At 42.7% G+C, this 21,981-nt stretch overlaps 1 protein-coding gene across 1 annotated transcript in view; it reads left to right on the top strand.

Moving 5' to 3' along the window:
- The window catches only part of LOC109034384 (uncharacterized), a 286,237-nt gene that overhangs the window by 209,175 nt on the left and 55,081 nt on the right, over positions 1-21,981 (top strand). The window contains exon 5 of the mRNA XM_019047502.2: positions 15,330-16,361. Within this exon, the coding sequence (XP_018903047.2) occupies positions 15,330-16,361 (1,032 nt within the window). The remainder of the gene's footprint in view (positions 1-15,329; positions 16,362-21,981) is intronic.

The raw sequence follows: 21,981 nt of genomic DNA on the forward strand, positions 1-21,981 counted from the left end.
ATGGGCGAATTATATGACCGAGGTCTGACTGCTGAAATTGCAGAGTGAGAAATCGCGTTGACTTTTTTTTGGAACTTCGGTTTACTCTTAACTTTTTTGTTATTTAGAATAATAGTATCAAGTAGGAGCTTCAGAGACTCAGGAATGTCTGATTCTCCGTTCTTAAAAAAATAACCAAATCAAACCAATGAGTGATATCTTTTCCCGTTTTTGGTGATAAGATTCTCAACGAAGCTTGGTAAAATCAGGTTTTAAGCAATAAAAACGCTGAAAGGCTACGTATCGTGGAAACTGCTGCAAAAATGATTCTCGAGGATATCAGAACGAAGGGTTACGACACAGACAACTATCCTGCATCTCATGATTTTTTTAAGAACGCAGAATCAGACATTCCAGATTCTCTGAAGCTCCTACTTCATACTATCATTCTAAATAACAAAAAAGTTAAGAGCAAACCGAAGTTCCAAAAAAAAGGCAACGCGATTTCTCACTCTGTAATTTCAGCAGTCAGTATAATACCGAATTTACCGGGTTGGAGCGGATTTATGGAAAATGTTACAGAGAAACAGCTATTCAAGACAACATTCATTCAGTGCTCTTTTTTTTCAATTCGCTCACCCAAAGCGGAGGGGTTTTTAGTGGGTGGAAATCCCACACATCCATCTTGAGTTCCTAGCTGCCTAAGATGAAGTCTTTAAAAGATTTTCGCCGCCTGTAAAAAAAAAAAAAATAAAAAAAAAAAAATCTTGCTTTCAGAATCGGTTCGGTGGCTCTTATATGGCTAATAAGGGTTTGGGGTGGAGGGATGGAGGGGCGGGGAGGGGGTTGAGGGGGGAGGGGTAGGTGAGGGGGGTCATAACGGGATTAAGGGGGGTGATGGGAGTTGGAAAACCAAGTGATCCATGAGGGTTTTGCATACATTTTCGGCATCTGTAATTAGTGTGATTTAATTGAAAAAAGTGCACATTGAATGAGGGGCGCGGGGGGAGGGGCGGGGGTGGGGGATTTTTTCATGGCGGAGAGTCACTGGTACCCAGGGGGACATATGCAAACCATTTTCGGAATTTTTGTTTCACTTCCAACGGCGTTACAGCGTTTTTACGCAGCAATTTTGGTGAAAAATTCATCAACCCCTAAAACCACCCCTAACGCGATCGCCCATAACTTTTACCCTAATTGTCCGATTTCAAAAATCTAAAAGCCGTTTGATAGGAAATTTTACGTACTTTTAAAGTGAAGATAACTCATTTTGTCGAAAACCCCAAAATAAGTGAGATTTTGGGGGATTTTGGGGAAAAAACGTGATTTTCCGCCATTTTTTCAAGATGGCGGCCATTTCCGGTCAAAATTTTTGTTGGCAAACATCAGATTCGGATTCAGCGACCCAAATTACATAGGAATCCGTCTTACTTTTTTCTCCTCAGATTTTCGCAAAGTAGACCCCTTTTTTGGGCCAGATTGACTGGACTAATATTTAAGCATTTGAATAAGAGAGCAACGAATTTTTACCTTAAAACCTGGGTTTTTTAAAGTTGTGTCTAAATTTTTCTTGAAATAAATACAAAAATCGCAACTCGAGTTTGACTTTCCTTTATTCCAAAGCGTGTAGTTTCCTTACAAAGACGAGTTTTTGCATTCTGTAAAAACAAGCATCTCCAGTAGCTTATCAGCTTTCAAACGAGCCCATGAAAACTTCATTACGACGCTTGGTTCGCCTTCTATGACAAAAGTCCGGTTTCTTTTGGGACAGCCCTCGTATGTATTACTCGATCAAAAATTAGAATCAATTGATGGAAAGTTCTGGAGAAGTCTGTACCTATCTATTGCCCAATCAGAATTGTCTATATTTGAATTAGAAAGGGAAAAGTTTGCCCTAACTAAGTTGAAACTTTCGAAAATGTTTTTCCGATTAATAACATCTCATCATTTGTGGTTCGCGCCAAAATATACCTATTCTTGTGTTCTTTTGAAGTATGTATTCCTGGAGGGAGGTTACCGTTTGAGAATTTTGAATTTTCCATCCTCCAGCCTTTTTAGAAAGGTAACGGTTGCAACCTCTCCAGAAAATTCTCTCATATGCATATGAGGCCGTCAAAACTGCAACCTTTTGGCTCAATTACAAACAAAGTTCCATGATAAAAGTATAGGTACTTTTGAACATTGCCGCATGTTTGTTGCAACTTCGACACGGTCTGATGCATAATTCAATTCGTTTGTTCCTTCTTAAGTGACACGATGAAGAGCTATGTCACTCTTTTTAACGGCAAATTATTATTGAGTTATTCTTTGATTGGCACTTGGCAGCATGATTGCCTGATTAACGTGGCGAGGAGCGAACAGTAGACCGTTTTAAACAGTGGCATGGCGTGCTTTGCGATATATCAATAAGAATCGATTAATAGATTATATTTAATCGATTATTACACCTTATTGTCGATAAGAATCGATTAATAAGGTGTTCGCAGCGAACACCCTGTTCATCGATCATTTTCCATAGGTTTAAATGACAGAACAATCGATACATCGCAATTCACGCCACGCCACTGGTTTTAAAACTGTGTCAGGTGTCACAAAGAAAGAGAGAGAGTCGAGTGCTGTGCTAGCTATCTTGACAAATGTTTCGGGCATTAAGGATTATTTATTTCTCCCCAAATACTTGAAGCCAAAATGTGCTTGCGTTTAACTAAACGCTTTAATTTGGATCTTATTAACCAAATTTCGATGCACGATATCCAGCGAACTAGGTATTTGGTTTGAGAAACAGAATTTTCATATTATAACCGAACTTTCGACTCATATAATACTGAACGTTTATTTCGTGTACGCACACTTCTTTTCTCCATCCAAAAAGTCCGATTACATGGACGGAACGTTCGATTCGACGAATTGAAATTTCAGTATAACAAACCGAATAGGTCGATTAATCAAAAACACCGAACCATGCCTCATGTGATCCAGCTTCTTTTCCAGTGTAGCCGTGTGTTCCAGTGTGAGGCGCTTTGCGACGCCTAACCGCCACAAAACTCGGTCCTCCCACAAGTCATCAGGAGTTGGCACTCCCTCGCCTCATTCAAAACCTCTACCGCTTCTGGGCGTCCCCTTCATCTCCTCCCAGGAGGAACCCACTTCAGCATTTAGGCGGATTTCCCATGGATTCAAGCACAAATTTAATTGAATCAACAGGATTCTTTCTTTTCAAATTTTTCAAGTGTCTGGATTCTGGATCCAATAGACTTTTTTTCCAGTGCGCGGCGTTCCTCATTCTTCTGCAGCACGGCAGAACAATTTTTACAAGTGGAAGTATTTCTATCAAACGGACCTAAGCGCCATAGGGTGAGGAAGGTAGAGGGGGGCTTGGATTGGCAGCGGAATCGGGCGTCCGGCTTATTCCGTCCTATACTCGCAATGCTTTTCCATGGCACTTATGTCCGTTTGACACAACGCGCTATCCGGAATTCTAAATTCCTCAAAAGGAACTCAAATTGGCGCTTAGTTCCGTTTGATAGAAATACGTCCAAGTGAAAAATGTCTAATCCACAGTTTATGACCCACAGTTCACGAAGCGCGCTCGTAACACTTAGTTCAGCTCATGGTCCGATCAGGAGCGAAAGCCTTCAGGTGAAAAGGGCCGAGCGACGATTGAACTCGGCTCGGCGCCCGCTAAGTAACCGCCCGACCCGACCGGGAGAGGAGCAAGGCTTTGAGGATCCGTGTTTATTGGGAAGCGAACACCGGATTCCAATTTAAAAGTTGCCCCGAACTATTTCCTAATTACAATGAATTTAAATCCGCTTCCCGACGGAGCTTCCGGTTTAAACTTAGCCGGGTCGGGCGCGCGGGGGGTGCTCATTTGAGACTGGAGATTTGTTACGCTTTTCGGATGTGGCTTCAGCTTTGCCCCGGCCCGCCTCTCTCCGGTTCGTTAAGTAAAAGGATATGTTCCGTCTTCGATTGACAATTATGCGCTGCGGGAGCTCCGCGTTTCGCGCATGTTGCGCGATCGTCTCTGAGCTTCAGCGAGCTGATTGTTGAAATTGGTAGAGAAAGCTAAGGACAAAGAAGACAAAAGGGATATGAAGGACTCTTATTGGTGGAAGCGAGTGGTTGCTATGAACAAAGGATGTAGGCAATAGACTAACTAACGGCAACCCACGAGAGGCCCGATAGTTAGTAGTGTCCATCATATACTCCCTTAGTCCGTAAGAACCACCCATTTCAACCAATAGGATCGCTCCATAGTCTTTATGTCCTCTTTGTCTATCGCTTACTATCTATTTCAACAGATCAGCCCGCTGCAACCCTTTCGCCCTGCGGGCTGATTATAGAAATTGATAGACAAAGCTATAGACAAAGAAGACAAAAATGATATGGAGGGATCCTATTGGTGTAAGACTGTAAGAGGTTGGTTGCATTGTGCAAAGGAGGTATAGGTAATGGACTAACTAACGGCACCCCACGATAGACCCTACAGTTGGTCCATCATTTTCTCCTTTGGTCTATAAGAAACACTCATTTCAACCAACAGGAGCGCTCGATACTCTTTATGACTTCTTTGTCTATTGCTTTGTCTATACATTTCAGCAATCGCCCGCTGGATTAAATTCATAGGGCTGTATTCATAGTCGTTTCTTAAGCAGCGTTTATTTCATTCCCTTGAGAGGCTCCATATGATCTGCAGCGTGATTGAGATAGGTTCAAGACGGCCTTTACTATATCGTGTTTCATAATATAAGATCATTAGGTCCAGTTACACGATCAAATTGAGCCATCAAATTGGGCCTCTCATTGGTCGCATCCTCACTTCAGGTCTTTTTCCACCAATCAGAGCTTCAGTTTGATGGCTCAATTTGATCGTGTAACTGGGCCCATAAGAGTAACGCGTAATACGGCTTGCACGGGGCGGTTTTGTCGTTTTGTCTATCGATTTCAACAATCAGCCCGCTTGTCTATTGGCCCATTTGAATAAGATTTCAAGGCAAGGAAGCTTCGAGGACCGCCTTAAAATGTCGACTTTTGCTACTCCTCCCCCCCTTGTCTCCTTTCATAACGCACCATAACCTAGGCTCAAACCCCCTCCCGCCTCTTTTTGATTGCGTTAAACGTCCCCGAAATTCCCGCGCACGAGTGAGCGAGCATGACGGCAAACACTTAAAATCGTAGGAAAATGGAAGCGACAACTGTTTCTTTTGTGAGCGGAGCGATGAATGGAGCGCGGAATTAATTTCCACCGCGTCATCCTCGAGCCGAATCCCATTAATTTACGACACGAAGTATGCCTGCTGCACCGCGCCCAAAGTCGATTCAAAGGCGCGCCAACTTCGCGGAGACTTCGCACACTGCACGCTGCAAGCTCCGCCGTGCTGAGGAGAAACGCCGTATGAACCTTCAGGCGTTGCCGAATTTCCTCCGATAGAATACAAGATTTCGAGGAAACTGTCGGATATTTTTCTTCCAATTTTATGGACAGTTTTTTACACAATTTAATCTAAAATATCTGAAAATTTCAAAGAAAAATATTCAAGGATCCCCTCAAAAATACATGTTTTATCTGGGGAAATTTGGCAACTCTCAAGTGCTCATACGGCGTTCTTCCTCGACACGGCGGAACTGCGCCGCAACGCGGAGGGTGCACTAGCTGTCTGCTCTGTTGTGAACCTTTTTCCACACTCGAAAAACGCTTCATTACCACCCGCGCCGCGCAAAAACCGCTCAACTCGAGGCGAGGCCCGATGGCGGGTGCGCGTTTTTAGGCGGACGAGCCCCCGACATTCCTCTCATATCGCGAGCGGGAATTATTGTATGAATGTGAATTAATGTTGAAGATAATTCAGCGGGGCGTCTGGCGCGGCGCGGAATGGGAGGTATTCGCCAGAGACAGACACCGTTCTTTTCTAGTTGGCAAGTGTCAAAATTGCCGGGAACTCGGGAACAATGCGACACTAGCGCGCGATCCGGGCGGTGGCGAACGACCGCGTTTGTTATTCCGGCGCCGCGATCGTTTTTCGAGAGTGTTGTCAATTAAAGTTTACGCCGTGCAACTCCCGACCCGACAAACGCGTCCCCGCTCCAACAGCTCGACAATTCATCGCGGGTAAACTCTTGAAAAGTTGGATCCGCGTCCCTTACGCGGCTTTTACGCCCGACTTTTGTCTCGGAGCTGCGTGCGGAGATGTCGAGACGCAGTTATTTCCGCCCGCTCAATTTATCTCAGAGACATCGTAAGTTACAAGGCACAAAAACCATTGCAAAGTGTGAAAGTTGGAGTCGTGTCATTTACGCGGCTTTTACGACTTTTGTTTCGAAGCTGCGTGTGGAGGTGTCGAGACGCAGTTATTTCCACCGTTCAATTCACATCAGAAACATCGTAATTTACACGGAACAAAAACCATTACATAGTGGGCAGATATGGAAAGTAAAATTTCATAAGGCTCGAATAAATTTCACAAAAGTTGAAATTTATTAATTTTTTTTAAGATTATTGATTGAACCTTAGAAGGTCTTAAAGCGTTTCAAATGTTCTTTTTATTGATGCTGCGGTGTTATGCTACTCTACCGAAGGTGCCAGATGCAAAGAGGGGGCAAGAAGGGGAGTCTAGAGAGGAAAATTGTAATTACAATTTTTCTCTTACAATTTATCTCTTGGCTGTTGCTTTTTCGCCATCGATTATAAAAGGCTATAAGAAATTCTGTAGAAATTCGTGTGCTTTGGAAAACATTAAATTTGATATGGAACCACCTTATTATTTACAAAACACACATTACATCTTCCTTTAATACATATTTTTTTCATCAATTAAAATTAGAATAATCCATACAGGATGTGCAAACATTTCGAAATCATGAGTTGAATAACGCTGACTCCGCCAGATTAAATATTAGAGCCTAACACAAAGCGGAGCGGCAACGCACTGGCGCCTACAAACCTAACAGGGATACTTCACGCATTGCGCAACGCGTGAAGTATCCCGTTAGGTTTGTAGGCGCCAATGCGCGTTTCCGCTGGCTGCCCGCGTGCCGCGCCGCAGCGTGCCACGGCGCTTGAAACAACTAGGTATTTCACACCAGAGGTATTGCACAGTATCATACGAAACTGAAGGCGCTCTAATATATTAGGAATGGCAGGCATCCATCAAAAGTACGGAGCTTTCCTCGCAAAATAAATCAAGATACAACGGCCTAAAAAGAGAGCAGTTGACCAAAAACTCACTAAGTCCTAGCATCCGTAATTAGTAACGTTTAGCATACCGACGGTGAAACTACCAAACCACGTATCTCGGTTTGCGACGTCGCAGACTTCCTGTCATACTTTATTTTTTAAATGAAAAACTACTTAACGTCCAGTCTTGAAAATTTCTGTGATTTTTCCTCTTCGTGCGGAGAAAATTCTGTGAAAATTTCAAGGAATGATATTGAATTGTTCTCCTCCAGAAAAATAAAATGAGAGCGGAGATTTTTAGACACCGCAAACGAGATATGTGGTTTGGTAGTTTCACCGTCGATACACTTTATCGCCTGACTGTTGCTTACTCGTCATCGGCTATAAAAGGCTATAAGAAATTGTGTAGCCGGCTATAGAAGCTATTGGAAATCTTACAGCCGGCTGTAGGTCTATGGTATTTTGGAACACAAATTCTACTGCCAATTTTTATCAGGGACCCTTAATCCAGCCTCCATTCGACAAAACTGACGCAAAGTAATACTATATACAGATTTTTTTCCCCCATAAAATACACAAAATACAAAATACACACATAGTTTGTACAAAATACGCTTTCAGACATCTTACATGCCTTTAAAAATCTTCATTAAACTATTACTAATTTTATAAATTCTAACACTAGGAAAAATACTACCTCAAAAATATCAGGAAACAGATGGATTCTTTTCAAGAAGGCCCAATGTGGAGAGGTCTTGTCGTTTAGTTCCATCCAGGCATAAGTTGATAAAGAGAAATTCCCGTCCATATGCAAGGCTTCGTTTTGCGTGGTTCCTGCCGGTGACGTGACAACGCTCTGACGCGTTTTTTCCCCGGAACCCAGCTTAAGGGCGAGGGAGGGGGTGGGGATCGGTCCTGAGAGAGCAAAGTTAACAAGTTTCTATTTTCATTTTCCGATCAACGGTGGAAAAGTGGGAAAACGACCGCGCGACCCCCGCGGACGCCTGGACTTGATCTAACTTTTCGAATAGTTCCAGCTTTGTGGAGCCGCTCGCGTTTGAAGTTCAGTCCGTCGGTCGTCTGCAAAATGCAATCCCTATAGTGACTAATCTCCTCATTGAAATCCCTTGAACTCTGATAGCGAATTCCGATGGAACAATTGGTTTTTTCTTTTGAAAAAAAAGATGTGGTTTATTTTTATGGAAAGAGCTTGTACAATAATTTCCCAACTTTCCCCCGATGAAAGTTCGCGGGGAATTTTATTACACAAAACTCCTGAGGATATTACCCAGTAAAAATGAAGGATTGGCAATAATTTCAGAAACTTTCCAATGGAATTAAACCACTTTCGTTCCCAGTGAAGAGCCGCTCTTGTACTACGTAATGCACACTTTCCGTGGTCCATTTTCCCCGTCGTTTTTTCCGTAAAAACCCTGTCAAGATGATGAAGATTTGGCAGCATTGCCCCCTCATTACTCAAAAACCGTCCGTTTACTCAAGCTAAAAATTTTACCAGGGTTTCAGGGTATCGTAAGGTATTGTTTAGGCCCGGTTTCAGAAAAATCCCTGCGATCTGAAATGGTGCCATTTGTAGCACGGAAAATGTAAAAACCCGTGCTAGTTCTCTGATTGGTGCCGGATGACATAATTCGATTCGATTATGTAGCATCGCGTCCAAGATATTGGACTCCATGCTCATCCTTGATATACTTGCCTGCTCATCTCATCCAAGATCTTGGACTCCATGCTCCTCGCTAAACTTCTCACTTCTTTGCTTGAGCATGGAGTCCAGAAGCAAGCAGACCTCCCTTAGTTTTAAAGGTCATCGTGATAGGAAATCGTATGCTTTGCTTATCTAACCTAACTTGAACTAACCTAACCTAACCTCACCTAACCTAACTTTACCTAACCTAACCTAACCGAAGCAATGCACAATTTTTTTCGACGACACATTTTTTCGCCTTTATTTCACAAAAATTGTCGTAATAAATGTTTGGACCCAATGCTCTTGTATTGTCAGAGAATACCTGCATCTCACAATTTTGGACGCTATATATGCTCACTTCGATTTTTCGAAAAAATTATCCCTAATTAAAGTGAGCATGGATTCCAAGATCTTGGACGTGATGAGCAACCGAACATTATATAGCTGGGCATGGAGTCCAATATCATGGACGCGATGCTACATTACCTTCGGTTCGGCGCGAAACCGGGGCGTTTTAAATTTGCGGGAAAAACGCACTTTTTGAACTGCGCACTTCTCGGTTTCTAGATACTAGATACTTAGTTTAAGTATCATATTGGATATTATATTTGTTACAGATAAGGTTAGAGAAATGATAACGATTTGCTCATTGTAATATTAGTGTTCATTGTATGTATATCTAGTGTTTGAGAAACAATAAAAAAAAAAAAAAAAAAAAAAAAAAAAAAAAAAAAAAACTTCTCGGTTTCTAAGGTACTTTAACGTGTTTTTAATGTGCGCATTATGTTCTACACGTCATTCACCTTTGGAAAAATGTATTCGCGAGTCAAAATTGAATTACGCTTAAGTGACCCAATTTTTTATGTCAACCTGAAAGCACCCTGGTCTCGATCCCAAATTTTCGCGTTTTATGGCAACGCCGCGGGGCGCTTTTAATTCACGCCGAGCGCCCGGTAGTCATTAAGTTGTTGGGCGGTTTCAGGCCGGATCAAAAAGTTGGCGCCGCGCTGTAAAAATACCTACGCGCGCCTACTTCATCACGTCTTTGACGTTACGCCGATGAGGTAATAAAGTAATTCCATAAACCAGGCGCAATTTCCTTGAGCCGTGAGTTTAAGAGCACGCGGGGGATGCCTCCCGCCGCCCCATAATTCAAAATTTAAAACCTCCGCCTTGACGCTGGAGAGCCGGAGCCTCCGCCCTGCGCCTTGTTGCCAGATTTTGCCATAAAATATGCATTTTTGCATTGAGTAATGCAAGGAGATGCGCCCATCTTACTGCACAATCAGACAATCTATATCTACCTCTGAGCCATACCATGAGTCTTGCGTCCGCTTCTGCACGTAATAACCCTTTTTCTGTTCCCGGATGAAATTACTGAGTTTTAGGATTCATTTAGGTCGGCAGCTTAAACGTGGAGTAACTTCTTGAAGCAATAAATTGCGAGATCAGTAAGAATAAAGTACTCGGATAGAACTGCGTGCGCGTTGAGTCAAAACTTAAGAAACTCATGATGTATCAGGAAATTTAATAAAAAAAATTAATCAAGTTGTAATGCAATCATTAAAAATAACATTTTTGTTGGCATTGACCAAACGAATTATCTCCCTACGAAAGATTACAAATAATAAAATGAATTCCTTTGGTTCCGACAAAAGGAAAACGAAAGGAGACGGTTTCATGTTCGTATCTAAGTCGAAGAGCACTTTTTAACAAGCGCCATGCATAACGCCTGAATACGACTATTCGAGCTCAGAGGATGTGCGTGTTGCATGCTTACACAGCTGAAGGCGTTTTCGTCTCTCTCGAGCTCAATTCTCCAACGTTCTCAGGTCCAACTTGCAAGTTTGACGTATCCCCGCAAACAAAGTCCATCTACATTGTTTCTGTCCAGAATATTCCTGATTTTTGTGTAGTATCGGAAAAAGACGAGTGATACCTATTTCTAATCAGAAATGCCCAAAAGTCTCCTGCGGGCCGATTATTGGAATTGTTAGAGAAAGCTATAGGCAAAGAGGACGAAGAGAAAATGGAGCAGTATTATTCGCTGAAGCAGGTGATCGTTGTAGAGTAAGGAAAAGATCGATGGACTACCTATAGGGTCACTCGTTGTTTGCCGTTTTGTAGTCTATTGTACTTACCTATTGACAACAATAGATGCGTCATGTTAAAGATGCAAAATGCAAAAATATTATACAATTTTCCCACTCTCCTTATTTACCCTCCTATGTCAATTGAAAAGACCCGCTTTCACCAATGGGATTGCCCAATTTTTTAGTTTTTTCTCTGCCTATCAATTTAAATAATCAGCCAACAGATGACAAATTTACCTGCACAGAAAAAAAGTATCACAATTCCAACTATACTCCTGTCTGATTTTGGTGCCAGATATGAGAGTAGTTGCACCAGTCAAAGACACGGTTGAGCCTGCCGAAAGTGTGGTTGGAACAAGCATACGTCTGGCTAGTGAAACTATTCTTATATCTGGCGCCAAAATCAGCCAGGGGTATTGGGGTTGTGGTGCATTTGGGTGTGGCGAATGTAAACTGGTTGCGTTTTTCGTCTGGAAAACGACGTATTTCTGTCCGTTCGACAGCGTCGCCTTGAAGAATCGTTCATGTCGGCATTTTTGCCAGCCAGATGAGGACGAGGGCCTTGGAAGTGCTTTTGAACACGTTCCGCGGGCCGCGCCGCGCCGCCCCCGCCGGAGCCGGTGCCTACTTGTGTGCGCCGCCCCTGCCGGACTGACATGCAGGCGAACAATTCAATTAAAATTTCGATTGCCCAGTCAAGCGCACCCTCGAATAACCGACGGTAGGTGCCATAAATTGTGCAATCAACGACCTAGTTTTCACATTTTTTTCGCCACTCTCCATGCGTTGGTCAACGCTACCATCGTAAGGAAAAACGCATTATAAACATGTGAATATTACACAATTCCTTCTGCTGGACAATTTTTGGGAGAGTTTTTACTAATTCGTGTCTATTTCCAGACACATTCAATCGCCAGTAAAATTCTTCAGAATAAGATTCAAACAGAAATGGCCACAAATTTGTCAAAAAATGTCTATTTGGTCGGAATGAAATAGGACCGCGTCAAGCAGAGAGGAACCAAGCCACATTAGCTATCGCCAAATTTAATTGGGCAATTTATTTTTTTACATGAAAATTGTCGAACGGATTTTAGTGCAAATTTCGGGGAATTTTCTACATATTGAGAAGCAAACCCCTTAACATTTTCAAAGAAATCCACTCAAATGTTCCCTTATACGAAATTAATTTGCCCGGTCAAATTTGGCAAAAGCTGATGTGGCTTAGTTCCTTTCTGCTAAACGCGGTTCAATTGACAATGTCCTAAATTGGATACGGCGTACTTCTTTTTGGCACCGCGGAACAATTTCAAGCTCGAAGGAGGGTACAATTTCTCTGCCATGACGTTCCATGCAGAATTTCTCTTTAATGCTCCTGAATTTTCGAAAGGTATGCGTTTAATGTCATGAGTCGCGTGAGTTTTTAGCCGTCATTAATTTTAAGGTAACAAAACTCAGATTTTAATTTTTTGTAATTTGCAGTGTCGGAAATTCTTGGGGTGCTGTCACGTTTTCGGGGTCCTTTCTCTCGATTGGGGTCCCCTCTAACTGAACAAAAGTCATTCTTAATGTGGGTTTTTCAAGTTTTAGGGCCCCTACAGTCACAAAGGGCTCCCACCGGGGTCTCCTGAGCCACCCGTCAGAATTTCTGGGGTGCTAAAGCACCCCAGCACCCCTGGCTAGACCGCCCCTGATAATTTGGTACAGGTTTAATTTTCATCTGTACTTATTTGACTCCAAAATTAAGTCAGAAACTGAAATTTCGGAACTTTATAACTGAAGGTAACATTAAATGCGCCACAGAGTTTCGATTGAATTAAGTAGTTTCAATCTGAGTTTAGATGACATCATACTGGGCAATTTTTTCCGTATTAGACGTGTTATTTGGGTACACTATCAGATCTTTACTGTGAGCACCCAGGGGTTTTCATAAAATTTAACATGCTGTACCAGTCCGAAGCATTTGCACTTAAGTCTTTTTTCCCAAAATCCCGGTTGTAAATAGACGACTCTCGTTTAAATTCGTCCAATTGAACGAATGAGATCGCGCGCTACAGAAACTGAGAGAACTCTCATTCGTCTGGTATTATGAGGTTTTACTTTTGTCTGAGTCATGCGGAGCGTTTTCTGTATGATCTCATTCAGCTCCTGTCGGAATTCAGAGGCGCAAATTTTTCAGGTGGGGAGCTAAAATATTACTAACTCCACTTCTCAGTCCTCTCTCATGGATTCACGGTGATGGATTCATCCCTTAGGAATATTGTTAATCCATAAAGTGTATATATTCCTCGGTTGGAAAGCAATATAGTTATTTGGATGCCGTCTCTGGAGTCAGTCAAAATTGATAACGAACTTGACAAGAGAAGATAAAACAAGGAGGAACTAGAGGTACAGGGTCGCTCATAACGTGAAGTCCCTGTTCGCTTCAAAAATTCCGAACGATGAGGAAATGTTCAAGTATACTAATAACTTCACAAAATGTGCATCGGAACATTTTGAGCAAGACACTAACTTGTCACACATTTTTTGTTTCTGCGAATTTCATTTCTCCCCGATAACGTACTCTGAGCCGGTAACCCTTTTACGTTATGTAGAGCACGTAACGCTAGATCATTAACAGGTAGGTGACCAGATTGCTCGTTCCGTTTTACAAATTGCAGGAAAACCAATTTCTCCCACAAGTTTTTCAGTTTTACAGACTTTGACCTTAATGTAACGCTGACCTTTGTTATTTCCCTCAGAAGCGCATTTATTGATACTTGCGCGGGCCCCAATTTTGATTCAGCTGAACTTATATAAATCATCTTACACACGCTCAACGTACGGAGATAGAAAAGAGAGGCTAGTCACTGGTCTACATCCATGGTTTTTCGTGAAATCCTATTTTACAAAGACTAGGTTGCTGCGCCTCCTGACCACTTCGCAGTCCACCCTCCGGCCGGAGCGTTTCGCGCCTCAGGCATTATGCGTTAAGAGTTTTTTTTTTTTTTTTTGACTACTTCAAGTAGCCCTCAAGGGCTAATCCTGCGCTTTTAATCCCATCCCCCCTCCGTCCCTAACTACCAGGCCCAGGCAACCATTGTCTGAGACCATCAAACTCGGATTGCCTAGCCGGGAATCGAACCCGGGACCTCCCGATTATAGAGCTGGCGCTACAACCACTTCACCATACGAGGCCGACGAGTTACTCTTAAGATTGTATACTATGCAGTGAGATTTGGAGATGATGAAAATCTTTTTCGGCTTCTCAAATGGCAAATCAATATAGGGCACCCTTGTGTCCATTGACACGGAAAATAAATGGATTGCTGATTTACCAATTAAATTTTTTAAAAAAAATATGTCAGACATGTTTCAAATGTACATTTTACTATTGTGGGAAGCTACTTTTACCACCGGGACGGTCAAAGTAGCATTTATTTATTGTAAAATCAATATTGAAACACGTCGGACACTTTTTTTAACTGCAAAATTGTTAAATCAGCAATATCATTTTTCTCCGTGTAGTAGCGTTTGCTTTATGACATATCCACGTGTAAGTCGGCAATCACATATCTCGTTTGCGGTGTCTGAAAATCTCCGCCCCTATGTTATTTTTTTAAAGGAGAACACATTAACATCATTTCTTGAAGTTTGTGCCGAATTTTCTTCGCACAGGGAAGAAAAATCACGGCAGCTTTAAAAAATTGCCGCTGAGTACTTTTCCGTTTGAAAAAGAAAGTATGACAGGAAGTCGGCGTCGTCGCAAACCGAGTTATGCGATTGCCGACTTACACCGTCGATTTTCTCCTTTGATACATTATTTTTTATTTTATTATTTTTTTTTTCATAAATTTAAATGAGAATAATCCATGTAGATTGAACTTATTTCAAAACTATGAGTTGAAAAACGCTGACTCTGCGAGTTTAAATATTAGAGCCAAATAGAGCGAAGCGGCGCGGCGCGCGGCGTGCTGCCAGCACGAAAGGCTCGCGGGCGCCTACAAACCTAAGTGGATACTTCTTGCATTGCGCAATGTTAGAAGTATCCACTTAGGTTTGTAGGCGCTTTTCGCGCTGGCCGCCCGCTCGCCGTGCCGCGGCGCGGCACCTGTAACTATTTCCAACAGATGTGTTACACAGTATCATACGAAATGGAAGGCGCTCCAACATATTAAGTATGACGGGCATCCTTTAAATCACTGCAGCTTTAAAGAATTGCCGTTGAGTAGTTTTCTTTTTAAAAAATAAAGAATGACAGGAAGTCTGCTACGTCGCAAACCGAGTTATGTGATTGCCGACTCACACCGCCGATATGACAAGAGCTCATACATTTTTGGAAATCTGCAAAAATAAATAAATCATTATTGATGTTGGTATTTATTTTTCTGTGTTTCAGGGGATTCGTCGGCCTCAAGCCCGGAGAGCGATGCGGGGGAGCGCGGGGCGCGGACGGAGCCCGGGACACCGCTCCCGCACAAAAACAACACGACCCCGCACCCGCCCCCGCCGCCGACCGCACTCTTCGCGTCCTCATCCAGCACGACGCATTCCCCGCCGCCGACGTCGGCACCGACCCCAAGGAACACCGCGTCCGCAGCGCTAACGCCCGCCAAATCACCGTCGTCCGCCACGCCTCCCCCCTCCGCGAGCCGCAAAAGCCAAACCCCCCTGCCTTCAACCACCTCTCCCTCGAATTTTTCACACCCGACTTTTTCTACTTTCAACGAATCTAGACTAGAGAGCACCCCGCTAGAAACGACGTCCGCACTCTATTTTGATAAGCCCCATAGGAACCGGACGCTCGCGACGGTGCGTCGAGTGAACAAAACGCTCAAGTTCATAAATAAGGTGAAATCTGTGAGTACAAGTGCCAACGCCTCGAAGACTGGGGTGGTGATCAAAGCAGAGGACGCGACCACCCTCGAGGGTTACAAGAGTCTAGTCTACCCCACGAAGGGGTTGACAACAACCCTCAGCCCCACGGAACGTCTGAAGGTCGTGCGGGGGAAGAAGCCCCACGCGTCGCAGGTGACCCAGGTGGAGAACCTCCGGCTGTCCCTGGGCGATACGAGCGAGATCCACGTCGGGCATGACGTCATTAGGAGTGACGCTGAGTTTCGGCACCAGAGTGACGTCAACAAGGCGCGGGTGGTGGTGAACCGCGTCATCGCCGGCAACGACACGGCGAGCCAGTCGACGGCGCGGAACAGCGAGGTGATGTCGCCGCCGCCGAGCCACGTGGACGTGTCCAAGCATACGTCGCCCATCGCCGACGTCAACGACGCCGAGCGGAGGCAGAACCGGACGGAGAAGAACTGGTCGGCGCCGCAAGGTGGCGTTGTCTCCGAGTCGGTCCACGGATCGCGCGACGACTACTACGAGTACTCAGAGTACTCCGACTTCCCGATGAAGCACTTCAATATCTCAGGTATGTGGTCCCTCTCCCTTTTTACGTAGAATATGGTGGCAATTTCCGCGAGCTAACGATAATGTGTTCCGATTATTTAAAAATATTTAAAACAATTGGTTAATCGAAGCAGGCTGCTCCGAAAAAAATATATAATTATCATGAACGGGAAATGACGCAAAGCAGCGTTACCAACTTGCGTGAGTTGCCATTGGTAACTTTCAATTGGTTTACATTTTTCAATTAGGAACCACTATCTCTGGCTCTCTAATAAAATCACATTTCTGCGTGGGGAAACTAATGGCATGTGTGTTGTTTCTAAAATGAGCCAGAATTAGTGGTTCCTTATTGCCAAATAATCCAATTAGATACAATGAGAAAGGTGGCATGAGTCGTGCAAAGACGCTTTTCCCTGTTTAAAACAGCCTTTGACGGTGGCACCGAAAAAGCTTACTGAAAGGCTACTTTTGATTTTGGAATTTAGAATGTCCACGCTTACTCGCATAGGATCGTTGCATCACATTTTAAAGGAATGATTTTGAATGGAGAAATGGAAAGATCTGTGGAGATTAACAAATTATAACAGATTATTCCTCATGAAAATAAGATGTGGCTTGAAGTTTGCAAAATCAAAATATAGATTTTTCCAATTTCTTCATTAAAATGCAGAATTGCAAATAATTATGTCCGGATACACTGAGAAGAATCATTCAAAATTGCACGCATTCAAATTGTTCGTTTCATTATATTCTCAAACAGTGTTGTGCACCCAGAGGAAACCCAGGATGTTAAACTGCCTTGCTATACCTATACGCTCTCAAGAAAGTCTGCGAGACTCTTTAACCATGTCTTTAAAAGATCTACCAGACGCATGGTCACCAATGCTCGGAATACACTACTATCCACCAGAGCATATTTTATAGCAAAGCAGTCCAGTATACTCATCACTAGAATCTATTCCGTGTAACATCATAAGATAAGATGAAATAAAATAGAAGTAAGGAAAGGACTAAACTTTTTTTCTTCTGTAGAATCCCATAAAATCACATTTTTCGGCATACAAATTAATAAAGATAAAGAAAACGAGGGGGAGAGAGATAAAACAGTAATGTAGAAAAAAGAAAAAGAAGGGACAGCGTGATAGCGAAAAGAGAAAGAAGGAGTAGCCGGATAGAAATAGAAAAGAGAAGGAGACACCTAAAAAAATCAGGAGAAGAGGAAGGAGGGAAATAATAATTAGAGGCGGAAGAAGAAGGAAAATATAATGAAGCCTAGAAATAAAAATGAGAAAAAGAGGAGAAGCTAACATCAATAATAATTCAGGGCCGGATCTAGGGGATGGCCACATGGGCCGCGGCCCATTTCGGAAAATTTAGGGGGTGGCAAATTTTTATTTATTTTTTTAAATATAGGTATAAAAAAAATTGGATTCAGAAAAAAATTACAAACGAGAAAAGGTGACAAAATCTCTCATTTCCTGAGAGTATAGTAATTTCTAATTTTTTCATCTTTCGGTGATACAAGAGACAGCATCTTTCATTAGTCGAGTGAAGAGAGAAACCAAACACGCAATTTGGCCTGGAACGGCGCGGCGCAGAGAGCAATGATGACGAGGACTTGACATGAAAAGGAAGCCGGGTTTTCCTCCAACTAGCGCGGTGGCGCGCGCAACGGCGACGGCGTTTTTGGGCGCGGCGCTGCACTGCTAGGCATGAAATCAAATGCTCCCGGTTCCCTCCGAAATGACAGCGCGCGATGAGCGCCAAGCGTCACCGAGCCAACGCTTGCGCCCAAAGACGCAGCACCGGTCCGGGACCGGTGCTGCGTCCTCTAGCGCGGCGCAAGGCGCCGCGCCTACTAATCAATAAATTTACTTGGTTGGTTACTATTCCTTTTTCTGTGGTTTTTAATATTTTAGTGTTTTGGGTTATAAATATTATCTTACTTATTAAGTTTAAGTTTTTTATAAATCACATGTATGTTAATATTTGGTTAATAATTTTATTGGGTTTGTTTGTTTATTGTTTTGTTTTACAATTTAACCCTTTTATCAGGCACTTTATTTATTAAGATATCGGGATGAGGCTAATCAATTCTAAAATTGCAGTTTAGCGTTATATTTCTTTAACTATTAATAATTATGAAAGTTTACAATAATTCATTTTTATTGTAATAAAAAAAAAAAAAAAAAAAAAAAAAAAAAAAAAACCGAGAGAGGAGAATTGAATACTATCAAACTCCTTAACCTAAATCAGTAAAAAAATCTTAATGAGACTATTAGCCTATTAGCTATGCTTTGTTGATTAATCAATGTTTTGATAAAGTACAACATTTTTTATGTTAATCAATTTAAATTTAGGTCTTTAAATTTATCTACAAAAGTTATAATTTTTATTTATGGTTTAAGAATTTCTGGATTTTCTGTTTTAAATATTCTTGAAACTTCCGGTCATCTTCCGCGAGGTGGCGGTTCACTAAAATGTGGAATGCTCCCTCGGTTGCTCTAGTTTGGAAGAGAGGGCTTGCACTGTTCCTGCCTTTCTCTTGGTGCAGTAGCAACAGAAGTAATAACTTTTGCCGTCTCAGGGCAAGATGGTAAAGAGCAAGAGCTTTTCTTTTTCTTCTATTATCCATTGGAATGGAGAAAAAAACACAGCGGAACGCATGTGCGAGCACACTAGCGATAGACGCCACACTGATATCGAAAAACACGAAAAACAGTGTGAAAACGCCGACGCTGTACTCAGCGCACGACGCCTGACAGATTCCGAGGAGAACAGAGCCGCGCCATTCGCGCCAGGAACCGCGTTTTTGACGCGATCGCCGTGCGCTGCGCCAGTTGGAGGAAAACCCGGCTTCAGCGCGGCGCGGCGGTCGGCATGTACACATATCAGCGCCTACAAGACTGCATGAATACTTCACGCATTGCGTCAAACACAGTGCGGTCAGCGCGGCGCGGCGGCGGAAGTTAAAATTATTAAATCACGTTTAGATTTGTTCTTTCATAATGTTTTCGTTCATTTCCTTAAATGGAAGGCCTCGTCCACACAGAGATAGGTATACGGGACTTAACTTTCTCGCCGAGTTCCGTGAACTTTTGCTAGTAGTGTTAACAGGGTTTTCGCAAATAATGTGTCCAACAAGAATGAACGCGTCTTATGCACCCCTCTCCCTTCGGCACGTTCACTCAATGGTTTTTATTGATGTTTCAAAACGAATGATAAGGGGGCGGCCCATGGGCGCCAAGTTGGAAAATCCAGCCCTGTAATAAGTATAGGCAGAAAAAAAGCAGAAGAATGGGTAGGCGACGTAAAATGAGACGAGGAAGAAAAGCAGGATGAAAATAAGCAGAAGGAGGAAAGGACTTGTATCTTCCGAGGAAAAAGAAGCTGAAGATGACGAAGAAAACTATGAAGAAGGAGAGAACTCACAAGGTTTGCAAGGTTGAGGTACTTCAGCCAACATTAAATGCCACGTTGCACCCCTGTGGCTCAGACCACCGACCGGTCACGTTTGGAAGGGCGCAGGAAGCACTGAGCAACAAGCGCGAATGCGAATGTCCAAACGGACTCCTTTGCATATTTCCCGCGTCTGAGGAGCGAGGGAACCACGTCTTAGCGACGAGGAAGTTAGGTGGTTCGATCCAGGGACCAGGGCACGGCATCCTCATTTTCTTTTCCATTTCCACCCATTTCCGTATTTACCGCCGTTTCCGCGCGCGCTTCCCTCCGATAAATCTCGCGCGCGCCCTCGCCAACCCGCGTATCGAGCATATATCACTGGAGGGTGGAAAAAATTGAAATATAACTGCGTCTTATCCGCGGAATCATTTGAATTTTCATGAACCTCTCTTTAATGTGCGTCGTCTTGCCCTGCTCGCATCCACGGAACAATGTACGCACGCTTTGGCCCCATGCCCGTGCGTGTTCCGGATAGTGAGATATGTGCGCAGCTGCTAAATCTCGTGACGTTTCACCATACTGCTAAGGAGAAACGCCGCTTTGGAAAAAAACACATTGGATCTAGAGTCCAGACTCCTGAAAACATTGACAAGAAAAAATACTCTTGATTCAATCGGATTTTTGCTTGAATCAAAACGAAATCCGCTTAAATTGAGAGGCTTGGTTCTTGATTTAAGCTATAGATTCTGATTGAATCAAGAGTACTTTTTCTTGTCGATGTTTTTAAGAGTCTGGACTCTAGATCCAATGTGGTTTTTTTCCAGTGCGTATAAGCCTTTAGGCGTTGCTAAGATTCCTCTGGCAAATCCCTGATTTTCAGGAAAATTTTTGAACATTTTTCCCGCCAATGTGTTAGATAATTCTGTTTGTAATTTGATCTATAAGTGTCTGAAAACTTAAAGAAAAATATTCATTATTTTCCGCAAAAATAAACATTTTACCCAAAGGAATTTGGCAAATCTCGAATGTTCATACGCCGTTCCTCCTTAACATGGCAGTATATCGTCACCTCCAGGCCAAAGTATTTCAAGCGCCATGCGATGTTTCAAATTTTCGCCGCCTCTTTTTATTTTTTTACAGAGAAATCGTAGGTTCAATCTGTTTGAAATTTTACCGAATGTTATCGGCAGCAGAAAGAAAATTCAGTGAAACTTTCAGGCAGCTTCGTTGAACAATTTCTGTGTAAAAAAATAAAACGGCGGCAGAAATTTTGGAAAGTCGCATAGCGCTTGTGATACTTTGGCCAAAAGGTGGCTTCGCACTTTAATCATCGATATGAAAGATCCTCCTAAAAATCTCCAATTTCCTCTTCTTGGAGGAAGAGAATAGCGAAGAGGAGGGGGGAAGAAGAAAAATAAGAATAAGAAACGAAATCTCTACCCTAAGTACATTTTGAGAGTGACGATTTGAACACACAATTTTGACGAAAAATTGGAAAATTATACCCTTATTGTCATTGATTAAGCACAAATTACTACAATTTAAGAAGAGTCTTAGATCACCAAAGCTTATTGTACCGCGTTGCCTTCGTCTAACCACTTTCTTCATACCCAAGCAACACTGAAACATCATATAAACGTCAGTTTTTAATATTAGTCGGCATACTTTTAATTTGAATTATATGAATTTATATGAAACAAATTACTAATTTAAATAAGTTTATGTTACTTCACTCTTCTTTTCCTCGTGAACTGCCAGTAATAATGGACAAGCGCTATATGGACGTATTTCTATCAAACGGAACTATGTGCATTAAGACATGAGCCCTGAGACCCATAAGAATATGTGCATATCAGGGCTCACGTCATTATGCACATAGTTCCGTTTGATAGAAATACGTCCATATGTCATTAACATGAACGCAACAATCACAATCGATTGTTTAAAACTTAGTGCTTTTGGCCCGGCTCAACTTGAAAGTGAATGAAAGATTCAAAGAACCACACATTGAACCATTCGGAAGTAATTATGAGGCGTTACTGTGGACACGGGCCGAATTTGCTGCAGCCAATTTGAAGCGAGCGTCGAAACTATAACGCGCGCACGGAGCGCGGTAAAGTTACATTATTGCAGATCAATACGCGAATCTCTGCCGTTTTCTCCGAACATGTAGTATTTAAGCTTTCGTTAATTGCTGTTCCGGACTTAATCGAGCAAAGGGGAGTAATTGAAAACGCTCC

This window comes from Bemisia tabaci, chromosome 4 (assembly GCF_918797505.1).
Source record: "Bemisia tabaci chromosome 4, PGI_BMITA_v3".
Classification (NCBI taxonomy): Eukaryota; Metazoa; Arthropoda; class Insecta; order Hemiptera; family Aleyrodidae; genus Bemisia; species Bemisia tabaci.